The 18,571-nt window shown below is 38.2% G+C and overlaps 1 protein-coding gene and 1 long non-coding RNA gene across 2 annotated transcripts in view; one reads left to right on the forward strand and one right to left on the reverse strand.

Moving 5' to 3' along the window:
- The window catches only part of GMCL1 (germ cell-less 1, spermatogenesis associated), a 55,808-nt gene that overhangs the window by 33,138 nt on the left and 4,099 nt on the right, over positions 1-18,571 (forward strand). Inside the window, exons 11-13 of the mRNA XM_061432889.1 lie at positions 3,999-4,074; positions 8,799-8,944; positions 11,237-11,324. Of these exons, the coding sequence (XP_061288873.1) occupies positions 3,999-4,074; positions 8,799-8,944; positions 11,237-11,324 (310 nt within the window). The remainder of the gene's footprint in view (positions 1-3,998; positions 4,075-8,798; positions 8,945-11,236; positions 11,325-18,571) is intronic.
- The window catches only part of LOC133257257 (uncharacterized), a 36,443-nt gene that overhangs the window by 3,735 nt on the left and 14,137 nt on the right, over positions 1-18,571 (reverse strand). The window lies entirely within an intron of this gene.

Genomic DNA, 18,571 nt, shown 5'->3' on the forward strand with positions numbered 1-18,571 from the left:
GCTTATCTGTTTTATGTATAGTTGTTTGTTAATCTCATACTCGTAATTTATCCCTACCTGCCCCCCCCCTTTCCCCTTTGGTAACCATAAGTTTGTTTTCTATGCCTGTGAATCTGATTCTGTTTTATAAGTAAGTTTGTTGAGTATTTTTGTATAGATTCATTTCTATTATTTTTTAGATTCCACATATAAGTGGTATCATATGATAATTTGTCTTTGACTTACCTCACATAGTATAATGTTCTCTAGATCCATGTTGCTGCAGATGGCATTATTTCATTCTTTTTTATGGCTGAGTAATATTCCACTTTATAAATGTGTGTGTGTGTATACCACATCTTTCTAAGACAATCATCTGTTGATGGGCACTTGGGTTACTTGGATGTCTTGGCTACTGTAAATAGTGCTAGGGTGCATGTATCCTTTTGAATTAGAGTTTTCATCATTTTGAAATATATGCCTCGGAATGGCATTGCTGGATCATATGGTGTCTCTAATCTAGTTTTTTAAGGAACCTCTGCACCATTTTTTCATAGCAGCTGCATCAATTTGCATTCCCACTAACAATGTAGGAAAATTCCCTTTTCTCTATACCCTCTCCAGATTTATTATTTATAGTCTTTTTAATGATGGCCATTCTAACTGGTATGAGAGTATACCTCATTGTAGTTTTGATTTGTATTTGTCTAATAATTAGCGATACTGAGCATCGTTTCACGTGCCCATTGGCCGTCTGTATTTCTTCCTTAGAGAATTGTCTATTTCAGTCTTCTGCCCACTTTTTGATTGGGTTGTTCATTTTCTTTTTGAGTTGTATGAGCTGTTTGTATGTATTGGATATTAACATTCCTTGAAAGTCACATCATTTGAAAGTATTTTTTCCCATTCAGTCAGTTGTCTTTTCATTTTGTTTATGGTTTCCTTTGTTGTGCAAAAGCTTTTAACTTTGATTAGGTCCCATTTGTTCATTTTTGCTTTCATTTCTTTTGCCATGGGAGACTGATCTAAAAAAATATTGCTTGGGTTATATTTGAGAGTGTTTTCCCTGTTCTTTTCTAGGAGTTTTATGCTATCATGTCTTTATACTTAGGTATATAAAATATTTTTTTTTTGGTATATAGTGTGAGGAAGTGTTCATATTTCATTGATTTACATGTAACTGTCCTGCTTTCCCAACACCACTTGTTGAAGAGACTATCTTTTCCCCTTTGTATATTATTGCCTCCATTATTGTAGATTAATTGATGATAGGTGTGTGGATTTTGCTATGAATTTTTAAATGGACTCATTATGTTGGAAAAACAGTAACAATATTAAAATCAAGAGCTGTTAGAGAAAAGATCATGTAATCAACGTTTATTCTTATATTTCTTTAACTGTCAGTATTATAAATATTTATCTTTCTGGTAAATTAGTATAATGGGGCATTTGCATTGTCATTTGTTTTATTAGTAAAATTGAATAATTTATGCGTTTTGTCTCAGTGTTACGGTTTTCTTTTAACCTAATTGAAATGTTACTTGGAATGATGCTTTCATAAAGCATGATCTTCATATATATGTATAGGTAAAGCTGATTTTCTTATTTGTGGTAATATTGTCAAATTTTACTAATGTAATAGGTTTTTTGAAGACTTGAGTCTAAGGTGAATTAACTCATCTAGATATACGTGCCTTCGTCAAAAGCACATGACCCCTCTACAAAATGTTTCTGTACTGTCTTCATTTTAAGAGGAAGCATATTATCTGTTCTTTCAGTGTGTGGTGCTCTGCAGTTCACAGAAGTACTTCCACATTTATTGTTTGATCTTTATACTAGCTCCTTGGTATAGGCAGTATGAAGAAACAATCCACCTATAAGTTTATAGAAGGGCTTTACATTTAATTTTTTTCCTGCCCCAGTCTCTTAATTTATTTTTATATATCAGAAAACTTACTAAAATAATAGCCTAGTATGTTTATATCTAAACAGTCTGTGAAAGGGTTCTATAAACTCATGATAATGATTACAAGATTGTTATCCAGGGTTCTTAGTTTCTGTTTACTTACAATTTATATCTCATCTTCTCCCAGGTATATTCACAGCATACTTACTTTGCAGAAATTAGTAAGATAGTTGAAATAGGAATAAGAAAAATCCCTCCAAAAAAATGAAAGTAAATTATTTATTGGAATTCAGATGTGAAGACTTTTTTAATGTATGAAATATTTTATAAACCATCCTACCTACTTCTTTTGTATATTCAATTTTTATATGATGGATGTTCTGTTTTTTTTTTTTTTCAAGATTTTCCTCATGTATACCCTTTTTGAGTTTATAATATAGAGTCTTATCTAAGAGTCTGAGCTAGAATAAGTGGTTTTCTTGCCCTCAGAAGTATATGGCTGTATTGCCCCTAATGAAGCACTCTATTCCACACATGCTGAGCATCTTCTTGCTACTGCAGGGCCAGTAAAATGAGAAGGACAGTGTACTCCCTGGACTCTAGGTTATAATCTAGTAAAGTCTCCCTCCAGGGTTCTCTTCTTCCAAATTCTTTTCCACATTGCCAACAGGATTATCTTCCTATGTAGAAATATATTTTCACTTCCCTGCTTAAATAGGACCAGGGACATTTGAGCTTAGTTAGGGATTATTGCTTCACGTGTGATAAATCTGTGTCAATGTTTTCTGAAAGTTCTTATCTTTAAGAAGTACATACTGAACTATTTACAGATTAAAGGATATGGTGTCTGGAGGATCAGCCTCAGAAATAGTAGTTGGGAGGAGTATGGGAAGAAGTGGGTTGAGAGTAAAACTAAAACAAAATGACTGAACCTAGATGGTAAAAAAAAAAAAAAATCGGCTCATTATGCTGTTTACTTTTACAGGTTTTAAATTTTTCATAAGAAAAAACTTTAAAGTAACAGAAAAAATACATGGGAACTCTCTCATCTTAAAAACTCATATTAATGTAGCAGCAGGGGCAGCCCTTCAGCAGTCTGTCCCAAATGCCTTTTGCTTCGTCTCTCACGCTCGTTTTAGGTTCTGCCTGCACTACATTCTTCAGACATTTGGTAACCTTTCATGCTCTGGTCCTTTTCTACCTGCTGTTCTTCTGCCTGGAATGGCCTTCTGCGTAGAGGTCATCCCTGACCTCTACCTCAAGAAACTACCTCTCAGGCACAAATAATACTTCCTCCATGGTGATCCCACTCTTAACCCCAGGCAATAAACCTGTGCCTTCTTCATGCTCTTAACATTAGTTCTCTCCACATTATTATATTATTACTTAAGTCTAGCTCCCTACTAGACTGGGCTCTTGGATGTCATGGGCATGTTTTATTTTATCTACATTTAATTAATTTTTATTTGTTGTATTTGTTTCAGTATATTTATGAGATGATGATAGCCCCAGTATCTTGGTACTTAATAAATGCTATATATGAATGAATATATTATATTACTTTTATCATTTGGAATTCTAAGCTAGTAATAATGTCATTTTATTATTTCATACTGAAATAACAGTTTCTCTTAGTTGATTATGGTTTTTAAAGGGCCAAGTAAAGATTAATTGATAAAGTTCTACAGCAGTTTCCTGTTAAATGCTGAACTTGGTTTTTCTGCTCTTAAAAAATGGGTTGTGTGTGAAACAATAATAATAGATGATACCAAGTTGCATCTTATATATTTTATTTAATAGTTAGACTTTAAGTATTTTTCTTTCTTAGTAAGCAGAATTTCTCATAGATTTCCCCCACCTCTTCTCTGGTTTTACTCTGCTCTTGTAAAAGTGTTCTAGAAGTCAAAGCAATAAGTAAAACACTAAAGATTTAAGATTTTTTTATTTAGCAAAGGTAATGGGCTAGATGTAATCCCTGCATTTTAATCTTCATCCATACCACAAAATGTTGAATCTAGTAGCAATTTTTTCCTGTTTATTTGAACTCACAATTATTTTTCAATTATTAGTTGCTTATTTTCTATGAGATTTCATGTTTTATGTATAATTCTAGGCCTCAAGAAATTAATAAAGAAGAACTAGAGGGAAATAGCATGAGGTGTGGTAGAAAGCTTGCCAAAGATGGTGAAGTAAGTATGGGTTGTAACTCAATTGTATAGTCTTATACAAATTGTTATACTGTTAGTGCAAAATATGCTTTCAGTAACGGTCAAGATACATGTTATCATGTCATAATGATCAATTATGACATAGTCATAAATGCTCAGAAGAGCATTTTTTTGTGTTTTAGTTTCTGTAGCATAATCTGGGCAAGGAGTTACATGCTCAGTGGTGACTAATTTGTCAGCTTTTCATGAGACTGTTCAACCTCTGGAGTCTAGATAAGAGATATGAGAAGATCCCTTAGTAATCCAGAAATTAAGATAAATAAGTTAATCCTATTAATATCTTAATATCTTTAATGAGAGCCATTACATAGTCTTAAGAGTGATTCTGTTTTGTAGTTACAGCCCTAGATGAAAGACATTCAAGCCTTTTGATTTGCTTGCCATCCACATTAAGAATTGTTTTTCATTACCACCCAGTGCAAATTCTTACAAGGGAAACAAAAGTATCACAAAACGGTGCTTACAGCTGCTGTGTCCCAAGCTTTGTTTCTACTTAATTTATTTTTAAAAATGAGTGTGACTCATTAATTGATTTTACAGCCATTAAGGAGACATGAATTACATTTTTTAAAAAAACTCTACCCTAATTGTAATTTTTATCTTAAAAAAAAAAAAGCCTAATTTTTTTGTTTTTCTTTTTTTTATTATTTTTTTAAACTTTTTATTTCTATGTGTTCCCCATCCTTAACCACCCCCCTCCCACCTCCCTCCCCATCCCATCCCTCAGGGTCATCCCAGTGCACAAGCCCTGAGCACCCTGTCTCATGCATCAAACCTGGACTGGAGATGTATATTATCATATGTGAAACAGATTGCCAGCCTAATTTAGATAACAATTTGGTTATTTTTCTCCCAGATTTTCCCTCATTTTAAGTTTTTAAAGATTTATTATTTTATGTTTGTGTTGACAGTTGTGATAAATGATCAGAATATGAATGAGAAATAGCGTCTTTATTCCTTAGTCATCCTAGTTGCCGCTCCCAGACCTTGTTCCACCCTCGTCATAGTTGAATGATATCTCCTTTGACAAGCATACTTCTTCACCACTCACTACTCTGACTATGGCCATCACTCCCTGGGCTCACTGGTTTGCTTTCTCCCTACTCTTCTTAGCAGTCTCAGTGGTTTTAGTATCTTTTCCTGAACCTTCCTTCCCTCTGTGATCTTGTGCGCCACTCTATCTCAGGTACCCATTTCCTGTAAGCATTTCCTCCATTTTTGTATGCCTGATTCATACACCCCCTTCAAAATCTCTATTTTAAGCACACTATTTGCAGAATGTATCTTTGTAGCGCTCTCCCTCTCCTATTTGACCTCCCAACATCTTTCTAACCCCACTGGAATGTACATTACATTGCTCTTACTTTTTCCCTTTACCTTCTCACCACATCCCTACTTCTTTCTTTACTTGACTTAAATTTTGTTACGTCTTGAAATTGGTCCCTGGCTTATACTCTTAATTTCTCTTTTCCTTTTTTCACTCTGTCAAATTCACCTGGCTAGTCCTCAGTTCTTGTTAAATCCCTCCTTTCCATGCTTTCCATGCCAGTTATTGTTGTTTAGTCGCTAAGTCATGTCTGACTCATTTGAGACCCCATGGACTATAGCCTGCTAAGTTCTTCTATCCATGGGATTTCCCAGGCAAGAATATTGGAGTGGCTGATTCTTTCCCACTGAGCTGCCAGGGAAACCCCTGCTTTCCATGCCTGCTTCCATACAAATGGATTCAACTAAGGAAAAACACCAAATATGCCCCAGCAGGTTTTGTTTGTAAATGTAAACTTCAAGCAGGTCTTTAATGCTGTGTGATCCTTGCGTCTCCCTAGTGAACTTATCCTCCCACACTTGGAGTAACTCTCATACCTTCTCAAGGGCAGTGCTGCCACCCTTATTCTTATCCAGTGGCGTTCCTTCTTTCTTTATTCAGAAAGTAAAGGCAATAGGAAGAGAATCTGTGCATCTTCTACCAACAATACTACCAGTCTACCTGCATCTTAGCCATGTATTGTACTTTTATCAGAATGGATGAACTGTCTGTTTCTGTCCTAATCCATCCCCTTCTCCTGTAACGACCCCATCCCTTCTCACATATTCAGAAGGTTTGTTCATACAGTCATCACCTCCCTCTCTTGCATCGTCAGTTTTCTCTTCTGGATCATTCTGATTTAGCATATAACATGCTACAGCATCACCCATCTTAAATCATTCCCTGACCCACATTCCACTCTAGCTCCCACTTCATTTCCCTGTACCATTTTTAAGCAAAACTCATTGAAAAAAGTTGCCTGTCTCCATTCCAATTCATTTACTCCAATAAACTCAAGTGAAACTGCCATGCCACTATCACCACTGATTCCTGCATTACCAAATCAAGTAGTTTTTAGTCTTCTGAAAGTTCTTGGCAGCGTGACCCATCTGCTCACTCACTCCTTGGAGATTTTCTCTGTGACTTCCAGGAGAGCACACTGTGCTGGTTTTCTTTCTACTTAATTGGCTGCTTCCTCTAAGTCTTTGCTAGATCCATCTCTTTCTCAATACATATTGATATGACTGGAGGATCAGTACTTGGACTTCTTCCTTGTCTTTGCTCTTTGGCTGGCTACTAAGTGATCTCTAGTCCTATGACTTAACACCAATTTCTAACTCCTGTATCCAGTTTCTTACATGACATCTTTCTTAGAATCCTAATAGCATCTCAGATAGAATGGGCCCAGTTAAACTCTGATTTTCATTCCCAGACTCCTCCTTCCCAAGTATTCTCCAACCCATAAATAGCCCCTTTGTTCATTCATTGTATAGGCTCCAAACTTTGGATTCTTCTTTCATTCCACAGCTGTTGTCTGTAAGAAGTTCCTTTAAATATATAGCTTCAAAATATACTTGCCCTGTCTTCTACTGTGACCCAAATCCAAGTCACCATTACCCTTGCCTGGACTGTATTGGAGCTTCATAACTGCTCTCCCTGTTTTTACTCTTGTTGTACATTCTGTTTTCCACACAACAGCCAAAATCATCTTTTTAAAATGCAAGTTAGATCATGTTATCTCCTCTAAAATTTTCCATTAGACTTTTATCACACTTAGAAGAAATCCAAACTCTTCTCTACTATGGACACTGGACCCTATATTCTCTGGCCCCTGACTGGCTGTCTGAACTCATCTCCAGCTTCTATCCCCCTCAGTTATTGCCCTAGCCACATAGCCCTTTTTGCTGTTCTTCAGATATGCCAAGCATGTTTTTCCTTCCAGAGTTTTGGACTCGTTGTTCCCTTTGTCTAAGTCACTTTTTCCCAGATAGCTAACTGGTCTGCTCCTTAGTTGACTCAGGGCTCTAGTCATGTAGCATCTCCTTAGACATTACCTGACCACCTGCCTGAACCAGTAGGCTCCCCAGCTGCCAGCCCCTATCCTCTGCCCTGTCACTCTCTCCTGGAATTACATTCTGTCCTCCTCCACACAAACATACATGTATTAAAATATACGTTTACTAGGGCTTAAACTTATTTACTGCCATTTCTTCAATGCCTAGGGTAGTACCTGGCACAAAATATGTGCTCAATAAATAATCAATGAACTATTGGTTTAATGTTGTAATTCATAGTGTCAACCAAGCACTCAAAGCCCTAACTTCAACTTCATTGTAGCATGCCACTTTACTTAATAGTGTCTTGTTAACTATTAGTTGATAGAATAAACAAACTTGTGAGCCTCATGATGGTTTTATTTATTTATTTTTTGGCTACACTGGGGTCTTTGTTGCTCTGTGGGCTTTTTCTCTGGTTGTGGTGCATGGGCTTCTCATTGCGGTGGCTTCTCTTGTTGCAGAGCACAGGCTCTAAGGGCGCGTGGACTGAGTGGTTACAGTTCCCGGGTTCTAGAGCACAGGCTTAATAGTTGTGGCACACAAGCTTAGTTGCTCCACAGCACGTGGGATCTTCCTGGGTCAGGGATCTAAACCTGTCCCTCCTGCATTGGCAGGTGATTCTTTACCACTGAGCCACTAGGGAAGTCCCTCATGATGGTATTTAAAAAAACTCAGTTGGTGATTCTGTTGGTTAGTTTAGAGTATTTTTTAAATTTAATTTAAACTTTTTTTTTTAAAAAAAACAGTGTTCATTCATTTCTCCTACTCCCTACCCCTTGCCTCTGGCAACTACTCAGCTGTTCTCTGTAACTGTACATATATATTTTTTTTTTTTTTAGATTTTACATGTAAGAGAGATCACACAAGGTATCACTTAAGGTATTTCAGAGTATAAATAAGGTATTTTTATTAAGGTATTTTTAAAGCAGGAGAAATTTTAATGGATTCTTACTACCTTTATCTAGACTCCTAGTTTCCGAACCTATACACCTCCTTAGAATTGTAGTAAAAAGCCATATTAGTTATGATAAAATTACAGTGTGGAGAGTTGATGAAATAGATCATAAAGAGACAATATTGAAAGTACCTTAAGGAATAATGATCATAAAGGCTGCTTTTGCTGGCTTTGATGTACACCATGTCTGTGTAGCAAACCTTTTATATGTATTCTGTGTGGTAAGTCTTAAGGCACTGACAAAATTAGGAAACCATGATACAGGAATATTTGAAATGAATTTAAAAAAGAAAAGACATTTTGATCTTTTAATTTTTGACTTGCTAATATGATAAAATGAAGTAAATCTTTCTCTTTTGTATTTCAGTACTGCTGGCGGTGGACAGGTTTTAACTTTGGCTTTGACCTGCTTGTAACTTACACCAATCGATACATCATTTTCAAACGCAATACACTGAATCAGCCATGTAGTGGATCTGTCAGTTTACAGCCTCGAAGGAGCATAGCATTTAGGTAGGATGAAGTTTTACCACCTCACTCTTCCTCACTCCAGAAGAACTATAAAAATGAAATAAAACCATAATTTATACCAACAGTGGTAGAACTTTGGTAAGATACAATATACAATGAAACGGGAAGGCAATGATAAGGCTCTGTTCTTATAAAGTGTATTAATAGTCAAAAGTATAAACCCTAGATCTAATGTATCAGGAAGAAAGAATGTGCTAAAATATAAATGGTATAGGGTTGATACTGGGCTTAAAGCTATTGCCTTGCTGCTAATCCAAAAAGGTCCAAACTGGAAATATAACAAGGTACTTGTATAGGAAAACATGTCTCATACTATCCTTAACTTTCTGTAGGATTTCAGATGTTCAACTTTGCCTAATAGTTGAGCTGGCAATATTTTTCTGGAGAGGATGCTGGCAAATTAGAAAATAGCTTATTGAACAGATTATTTTAAAGTCCTGGATTCATGTCTACCTTGTGTGTGTGTATGCTCAGACATGTCAGACTCTTTGTGGCCCCACAGATTGTAGCCGGCAAGGCTCCTTTGTCTGTGGAATTTTCCAGGCAAGAATACTGGAGTGGCTTGCCATTTGCTTCTCTAGGCGATCTTCCCATACCAAGGATCAAACTCTTATCTCCTGCATTGGCAGGCAGATTCTTTACCACTGTCCCACCTGGGAAGTCATATTTAAGTTACACCATGCACAAAAATTAACTCAAAATGAATCAAAGACCTAAACATATGAGCCAAAACAATAAAATAACTCTTGGAAAAAAACAGGAAGAAAGCTTTTTGATACTAAATTTGACAGTGATTTCTTCAATATGATACCAAAACACAGGCAACAATAACCAAAAAAAAAAAAATGTTGAACTTATCAAAATTAAATCATGTGTCAAAGGACACTTAACAACGTGAAAAGGTAACCCGTGGAATAGGAAAAAAATATTTGTTAACCATATATCTGATGAATTAATATCTGGAATACATAGAGAACATCTAAATTCCATAACAACAACAAAAAACTGATTGAAAATTGAGCAAAGAACTTAAATAAATATTTCTCCAAAGAAAATGTACAAATGACCAATAAGCACATGAAAAGATGCTCAGCATCACTAATCATTAGGAAAATGCAGATCAAAACCACAGTGAGACATCACCTCACACCTGTTAGGATGGCTAATATCAAAAACAAAAGTGTTGGTGAAGATGTGGATAAATTTAGGAATTTTAAAATGGTGCATACTCTGTAGAAAATGGTATGGCATTTCCTCAAAAAATTAAACAGAATTACCATATCACCCAGCGATTCCTCTTCTGGTTATTTACCCCCAGAGAATTGAAACCAAGGACTCAAACATATTTGTATACATAGCAACATTATTCACAGTAGTCAAAAGGTGGATGTAACCCAAGTGTCAACAGATGGACAGATAAAACATGGCATATACCTAAAACAATATTATTCAGCCTGAAAGTGGAGGGAAATTTTCACATGTGCTGTAACATGAACCTTGAAGACACTATGCTAAGTGAAATAAGCCAGTTACAAAAGTTCATGTGCTGTGTGATTCCACTTACATGAGGTACATAGAGTAGACGAGTTTATAGAGACAGGAAATAGGATGGTGATTGTCAGGGGCTGAGGTAGAAATGGGGAATTCATGTAACTGGGTACAGAGTTTAATTTAGGGAAGAAGTGAAGATTATGGATGGATGGTTCAGTTCAGTTCAGTCGCTCAGTCGTGTCCGACTCTTTGCGACCCCAGGAATCGCAGCACGCCAGGCTTCCCTGTTCCTCACCAACTCCCAAAGTTCACTGAGACTCATGTCCATCGAGTCAGTGATGCCATCCAGCCATCTCATCCTCTGTTGTCCCCTTCTCCTGCCCCCAATCCCTCCCAGCATCAGAGTCTTTTCCAATGAGTGGTGGTATTGACTAAAACAGAACAGTGTGAAATGTCTTTGGTGTAAAGAACTATACACTTAAACTTGTTTAAAATGGTAAGTTTTATGTATATTTTATCACAATAAAAAGGCATAACATAAATTATTTTTATATCCCAGATGTATATAATAGCACAAGCTTAAAAATATAAACAGAATCAGTTATAGTTTGGAAAAACTTTGCAAAGTATTATCAAATAAAACACTTCTAGAGAATAAATAAATAAAAATTTTAAAGTAAAAGAATATGGAAGAAAAAAGTAGAAATTAAAGTAAGGTAGGGCTTATTTAATGTGTGCTTTAAAAAATCATTATTTATTTTTGTGCTTGTGTGTGTATTCTAGATTACGTTTGGCCTCTTTTGATAGCAGTGGAAAACTAATATGCAGTAGAACAACTGGCTATCAGATACTTACACTTGAAAAGGACCAGGTATGTCTGATTACTTTTCTGTTAAATTTTTATTGTAGTATTTGTCTTTTGACTCCTTTTTGAAAATTCGTAAGATTTTAATATTTGACTTAAAGATTGGTTTGAGAGTTTTTTGAAGGTAAAGATGGAAGTGCCATGTTTACTCATTCAAAGTTTACTCCATTCTAGCAGAAGTGTACTAAGACAAAAAAGAAGGAAACACAATTTGATTGGAGGGGCAGGGAAAAGTTGACAGTATGGAAATAATTATTCATCCTGGAGATGATCTTCAAAAAGTTATGGCTCTTAATTGTTTTCTCCATTGTGTTCATTATTGCATTTATTTATACATTAATAAGAGAGACCTTAAAAACAATCCGCTAAGTTTCCATAGATCTGGATATTAAGAGAACCTAATCTGCTAGCATAGTCGGTTTCTAAAATGACAGACATCTACAGTGTTCCTGAAATTATGAGACCTTTTGTTTCTTCATAAATCACATGCGTGTATAAGTTTCAAAATGTCATGATGCCAAAGGAAACCAGTTTCAAAAAATAAAATGAGAGCTGTTAAAAATCAAGGAAGTTTGTTTCTAGTACAGCTAACCATCATTTCAAAGGATATACTGTGTTTATAAAGGGTTTGGAGCCTATCACATCAGATCAGTTGCTCAGTTGTGTCTGACTCTTTGCGACCCCATGAATCGCAGCATGCCAGGCCTCCCTGTCCATCACCAACTCCCAGAGTTCACTGAGACTCACGTCCATCGAGTCAGTGATGCCATCCAGCCATCTCATCCTCTGTTGTCCCCTTCTCCTCCCGCCCCCAATCCCTCCTGGCATCAGAGTCTTTTCCAATGAGTCAACTCTTCACCTGAGGTGGCCAAAGTACTGGAGTTTCAGCTTTAGCATCATTCCTTCCAAAGAAATCCCAGGGCTGATCTCCTTCAGAATGGACTGGTTGGATCTCCTTGCAGTCCAAGGGACTCTCAAGAGTCTATGCTATGCTATGCTATGCTAAGTCACTTCAGTCATGTCCGACTCTGTGTGACCCCATAGATGGTAGCCTACCAGGCTCCCCGTCCCTGGGATTCTCCAGGCAAGAACACTGGAGTGGGTTGCCATTTCCTTCTCCAATGCATGAAAGTGAAAAGTGAAAGTGAAGTTGCTCAGTCGTGTCCGACTCTTAGCGACCCCATGGACTGTAGCCTACCAGGCTCCTCCGTCCATGGAATTTTCCAGGCAAGAGTACTGGAGTGGGGTGCCATTGCCTTCTCCATCAAGAGTCTATAGTTTACATAAATTATTAGAAGTTAGCAGTTTTGAAAGAAAAAAATAGAAAATAAAAAGCAAAACACACACACAAAGAAGTTAGCAGTTTTTCCTCAGACTGAAGAGCCTATCATAGAATATCAGAATTTAGCACTGCATGGAGCAGCCTTGGAAGTGATAGATCTGACCTCCCTGCCTTGTATGAGAACTTCTTTAACAGCATTCTTATGGAGGGTCTTAACCACTGTTAGAACTCTTAGGGATGAAAAGCTGACTCTGTCATGTGAGGTAGGAAATGACAAGGCAGATACATAATAAGTTCAAATCTGCCTCCACTACAATTCTCTACTGGTCTCTCTCACACCCTCTGGAGCTGCATGAACATTTGTCTGTCTTTGCCTTCAACTTAGAACTTCCTTAAAAAAACACTGTCCTGGACGAAAGCAGCCAGAGACTTAATTAAAAATCACCAGGCCAAGATACTTGTATTCCTAGTGTTCCTTGATTTGCTCATTGAACAAACATTTGTGTCCCTGTTACATGCTAGATTTTATGCTAGAAGTGGAGGAAATGAAGAGAGGCTTATGTTATAAAGCTGAGTAGCACAAGAGAGATGGGCTCAAAGACTAACATTGAGGGGAGATATCTCTAACCTTCGGGGGTTGGGAAGTGGTGAGGGACAGCTCCGGAAAGCCTCTTCTGGACAAGTTGAAAAGTGAATGGATACCTGAACCAATCCTCAGATGGAGCCCAGGGAGCATATGGGTCCTTCAAGGAACTGAGAGGTTTGAAAGAGAATGAGATCAGGAGTAGAGCAGGGCATGATGGGCTATGGATTGAGTTTGGACTTTTTCCGAGATCTGTAGAGAGCTATGGGAGTTGCATATATGTATTTTATGTAGCTTATGGAGATTTGTTATAGAAAAATAGAAAATAAAAATAAACAGGAAAAAATCATACATGGTTCGCTGAGAGATGACACTTTTTTCATCTCCTATATTCTTTTTCCAGAATTTTATCTTATAGTTAAACTACTTTGTAACCTGCTTTTTTCCCACTTTGCTGTATGTAGCTTTTCTTGTCAATAAATGTATATGTGCAACATCATTTTTTTTTGTCCTGTAGTTTGTCTTTTTTTTTTTTAATTATTTTTAATTGAAGGAAAATTGCTTCACAATATTGTTGGCCTCTGCCATACATCAGGATGAGACAGCCGTAGGTATGCATCTGTCTCCTCCCTCTTTAACCTCCCTCCCACCCCTACCTACCCCTCTAGGTTGTTACAGAGTCCAGGTTTGAGTTCCCTGAGTCATACAGCTAATTTCCATTGGCTGTCTATTTTACACATGGTCGTGTATGTGCTTCCATGTTACTCTCTCCATTTGTCCCACCCTCTCCTTCTTCCCCCGCTGCCCGTGTCCATAAGTCTGCATCTCTATTGTTGCCCTGTAAATAGGTTCCTCAGTACCATCTTTCTCCATATATATGGGTTAATACATGATATTTCTCTTTTTGACTTACTTCCTTCTGTATAATAGGCTCTAGGTTCATCCACCACATTTTAGAACTGACTCAAATGCATTCCTTTTATGAATAATATTCCATTGTATGTATGTACCACAATTTCTTTATCCATTCATCTGATGATGGACATCTAGGTTGCTTTCATATCCTAGCTATCATATATAGTGCTTCAGTGAACATTAAGGTATATGTGCCTTTTTCAGTTTTCATTTCCTCAGGGATATGCCAAGTACTGGGATTGCTGGTTCATATGGTAGTTTTTTGAGGAATCTTCATACTGTCTTCCATCGTGGCTGTATCAATTTACATTCCCACCAACAGTGCAAAAGGGTTCCCTTTTCTCCACACCCTCTCTAGTATTTATTGTTTGATGTCGGCCATTCTAACCAGTGTGAGGTGATAACCAATTGTAGTTTTGATTTGCATTTCTTGAATGAGTGATGTCCAACTCTCACATCCATACATGACCACTGGAAAAACTATAGCCTTGACTAGACGGACCTTTGTTGGCAAAGTAATGTCTCTGCTTTTGAATATGCTATCTAGGTTAGTCATAACTGTCCTTCCAAGGAGTAAGCGTCTTTTAATTTCATGGCTGCATCACCATCTGCAGTTATTTTGGAGCCCAAAAAAATCAAGTCTGACACTGTTTCCTCTGTTTCCCCATGTATTTCCCATGAAGTGATGGGACCGGATGCCATGATCTTCGTTTTCTGAATGTTGAGCTTTAAGCCAACTTTTTCACTCTCCTCTTCCACTTTCATCAAGAGGCTTTTTAGTTCCTCTTCACTTTCTGCCATATGGGTGGTGTCATCTCCATACCTGAGGTGATTGATATTTCTCCCAGCAATCTTGATTCCAGCTTGTGCTTCTTCCAGTCCAGCGTTTCTCATGATGTACTCTGCATATAAGTTAAATAAACAGGGTGACAGTATACAGCCTTGACGAACTCCTTTTCCTTTTGGAACCAGTCTGTTGTTCCATGTCCAGTTCTAACTGTTGCTTCCTGACCTGCATATAGGTTTCTCAGGAGGCAGGTCAGGTGGTCTGGTATTTCCATCTCTTTCAGAATTTTCCACAGTTTATTGTGATCCACACAGTCAAAGGCTTTGGCATAGTCCATAAAGCAGAAATAGATGTTTTTCTGGAACTCTCTTGCTTTTTCGATGATCCAGCGGATGTTGGCAATTTGGTCTCTGGTTCCTCTGCCTTTTCTAAAACCAGCTTGAACATCTGGAAGTTCACGGTTCACATATCACTGAAGCCTGGCTTAGAGAATTTTGAGCATTACTTTACTAGCATGTGAGATGAGTGCAATTGTGCGGTAGTTTGAGCACTCTTTGGCATTGCCTTTCTTTGGGATTGGAATGAAAACTGACCTTTTCCAGTCCTGGGGCCACTGCTGAGTCTTCCAAATTTGCTGGCATATTGAGTGCAGCATCTTTCAGGATTTGAAATAGCTCAACTGGAATTCCATCACCTCCACTAGCTTTGTTCATAGGGATGCTTTCTAAGGCCCACTTGATTTCACATTCCAGGATGTCTGGCTCTAGGTGAGTGATCGCACCATCATGATTATCTTGGTCGTGAAGATCTTTTTTGTAGTTTTTCTGTGTATTCTTGCCACCTCTTCTTAATATCTTCTGCTTCTGTTAGGTCCATACCATTTCTGTCTTTTATCAAGCCCATCTTTGCATGAAATGTTCCCTTGGTATCTCTCATTTTCTTGAAGAGATCTCTGGTCTTTCCCATTCTCTTGTTTTCCTCTATTTCTTTGCATTGATCTCTGAGCAAGGCTTTCTTATCTCTCCTTGCTATTCTTTGCAGCTCTGCATTCAGATGCTTGTATCTTTCCTTTTCTCCTTTGCCTTTCGCTTCTCTTCTTTTCACAGCTATTTGTAAGGCCTCCCCACACAGCCATTTTGCTTTTTTGCATTTCTTTTCCATGGGGATGATCTTGATCCCCGTCTCCTGTACAATGTCACGAACCTCCGTCCATAGTTCATCAAGCACTCTATCTATCAGATCTAGTCCCTTAAATCTATTTCTCACTTCCACTGTATAATCGTAAGGGATTTGATTTAGGTCATACCTGAAGGGTCTAGTGGTTTTCCCTACTTTCTTCAATTTAAGTCTGAATTTGGCAATAAGGAGCTCATGATCTGAGCCACAGTCAGCTCCTGGTCTTGTTTTTGCTGATTGTATAGAGCTTCTCCATCTTTGGCTGCAAAGAATATAATCAATCTGATTTCGGTGTTGACCGTCTGGTGATGTCCATGTGTAGAGTCTTCTCTTGTGTTGTTAGAAGAGGGTGTTTGCTATGACCAGTGCGTTCTCTTGGCAAAACTCTGTTAGCTTTTGCCCTGCTTCATTCCGTATTCCAAGGCCAAATTTGCCTGTTACTCCAGGTGTTTCTTAACTTCCTACTTTTACATTCCAGTCCCCTATAATGAAAAGGACATCTTTTTTGGGTGATAATTCTAAAAGGTCTTCTAGGTTTTCATAGAACTGTTCAACTTCAGCTTCTTCAGCGTTACTGGTTGGGGCATAGACTTAGATTACTGTGATATTGAATGGTTTGCCCTGGAAACGAACAGAGATCATTCTGTCATTTTTGAGATTGCATCCAAGTACTGCATTTCGGATTCTTTTATTGACCATGATGGCTACTCCATTTCTTTCTTCTAAGGGATTCCTGCCCACAGTAGTAGATATAATGGTCATCTGAGTTAAATTCACCCATTCCAGTCCATTTTAGTTCGCTGATTCCTAGAATGTCGACGTTCACTCTTGCCATCTCCTGTTTGACCACTTCCAATTTGCTTTGATTCATGGGCCTGACATTCCAGATTCCTAGGCTTCAGCAATATGTGTACCGTGAACTTCCTGATGTTCAAGCTGGTTTTAGAAAAGGCAGAGGAACCAGAGATCAAATTGCCAACATCCACTGGATCATGGAAAAAGCAAGAGAGTTCCAGAAAAACATCTATTTCTGCTTTATTGACTATGCCAAAGCCTTTGACTGTGTGGATCACAATAAACTGTGGAAAGTTCTGAAAGAGATGGGAATACCAGACCACCTGACCTGCCTCCTGAGAAACCTATATGCAGGTCAGGAAGCAACAGTCAGAACTGGACATGGAACAACAGACTGGTTCCAAAAGGAAAAGGAGTTCGTCAAGGCTGTATATTGTCACCCTCTTTATTTAACTTATATGTAGAGTACATCATGAGAAACGCTGGACTGGAAGAAACACAAGCTGGAATCAAGATTGCTGGGCGAAATATCAATCACCTCAGATATGCAGATGACACCACCCTTATGGCAGAAAGTGAAGAGGAACTAAAAAGCCTCTTGATGAAAGTGAAAGTGGAGAGTGAAAAAGTTGGCTTAAAGCTCAACATTCAGAAAACGAAGATCATGGCATCCGGTCCCATCACTTCATGGGAAATAGATGGGGAAAAGTGGAAACAGTGTCAGACTTTATTTTGGGGGGCTCCAAAATCACTACAGATGGTGACTGCAGCCATGAAATTAAAAGACACTTACTCCTTGGAAGGAAAGTTATGACCAACCTAGATAGCATATTCAAAAGCAGAGACATTACTTTGCCAACAAAGGTCCGTCTAGTCAAGGCTATGGTTTTTCCTATGGTCATGTGTGGATGTGAGAGTTGGACTGTGAAGAAGGCTGAGCACCGAAGAATTGATGCTTTTGAACTGTGGTGTTGGAGAAGACTGTTGAGAGTCCCTTGGACTGCAAGGAGATCCAACCAGTCCATTCTGAAGGAGATCAGCCCTGGGATTTCTTTGGAAGGAATGATGCTAAAGCTGAAACTCCAGTACTTTGGCCACCTCATGTGAAGAGTTGACTCATTGGAAAAGACTCTGATGCTGGGAGGGATTGGGGGCAGGAGGAGAAGGGAACGACAGAGGATGAGATGGCTGGATGGCATCACTGACTTGATGGACGTGAGTCTGAGTGAACTCCGGGAGTTGGTGATGGACAGGGAGGCCTGGCGTGCTGTGATTCATGGGGCCGCAAAGAGTCGGACACGACTGAGTGACTGATCTGATCTGATCTGATCTGATGCAGTATTGCTCTTTACAGCATCAGACCTTGCTTCTATCACAGTCACATCCACAACTGGGTATTTTTTTTGCTTTGGCTCCATCCCTTAATTCTTTCTGGAGTTATTCTCCACTGATCTCCAGTAGCATGTATGGATGTGAGAGTTGGACTGTGAAGAAAGCTGACCGTTGAAGAATTGATGCTTTTGAACTATAGTGTTGGAGAAGACTCTTGAGAGTCCCTTGGACTGCAAGGAGATCCAGCCAGTCCATTCTAAAGGAGATCGGTCCTGGGTATTCTTTGGAAGGAACCTCATGCGAAGAGTTGACTCATTGGAAAAGACTCTGATGCTGGGAGGGATTGGGGGCAGGAGGAGAAGGGGACGATAGAGGATGAGATT

Source organism: Bos javanicus, chromosome 11, assembly GCF_032452875.1.
Source record: "Bos javanicus breed banteng chromosome 11, ARS-OSU_banteng_1.0, whole genome shotgun sequence".
Lineage (NCBI taxonomy): Eukaryota > Metazoa > Chordata > Mammalia > Artiodactyla > Bovidae > Bos > Bos javanicus.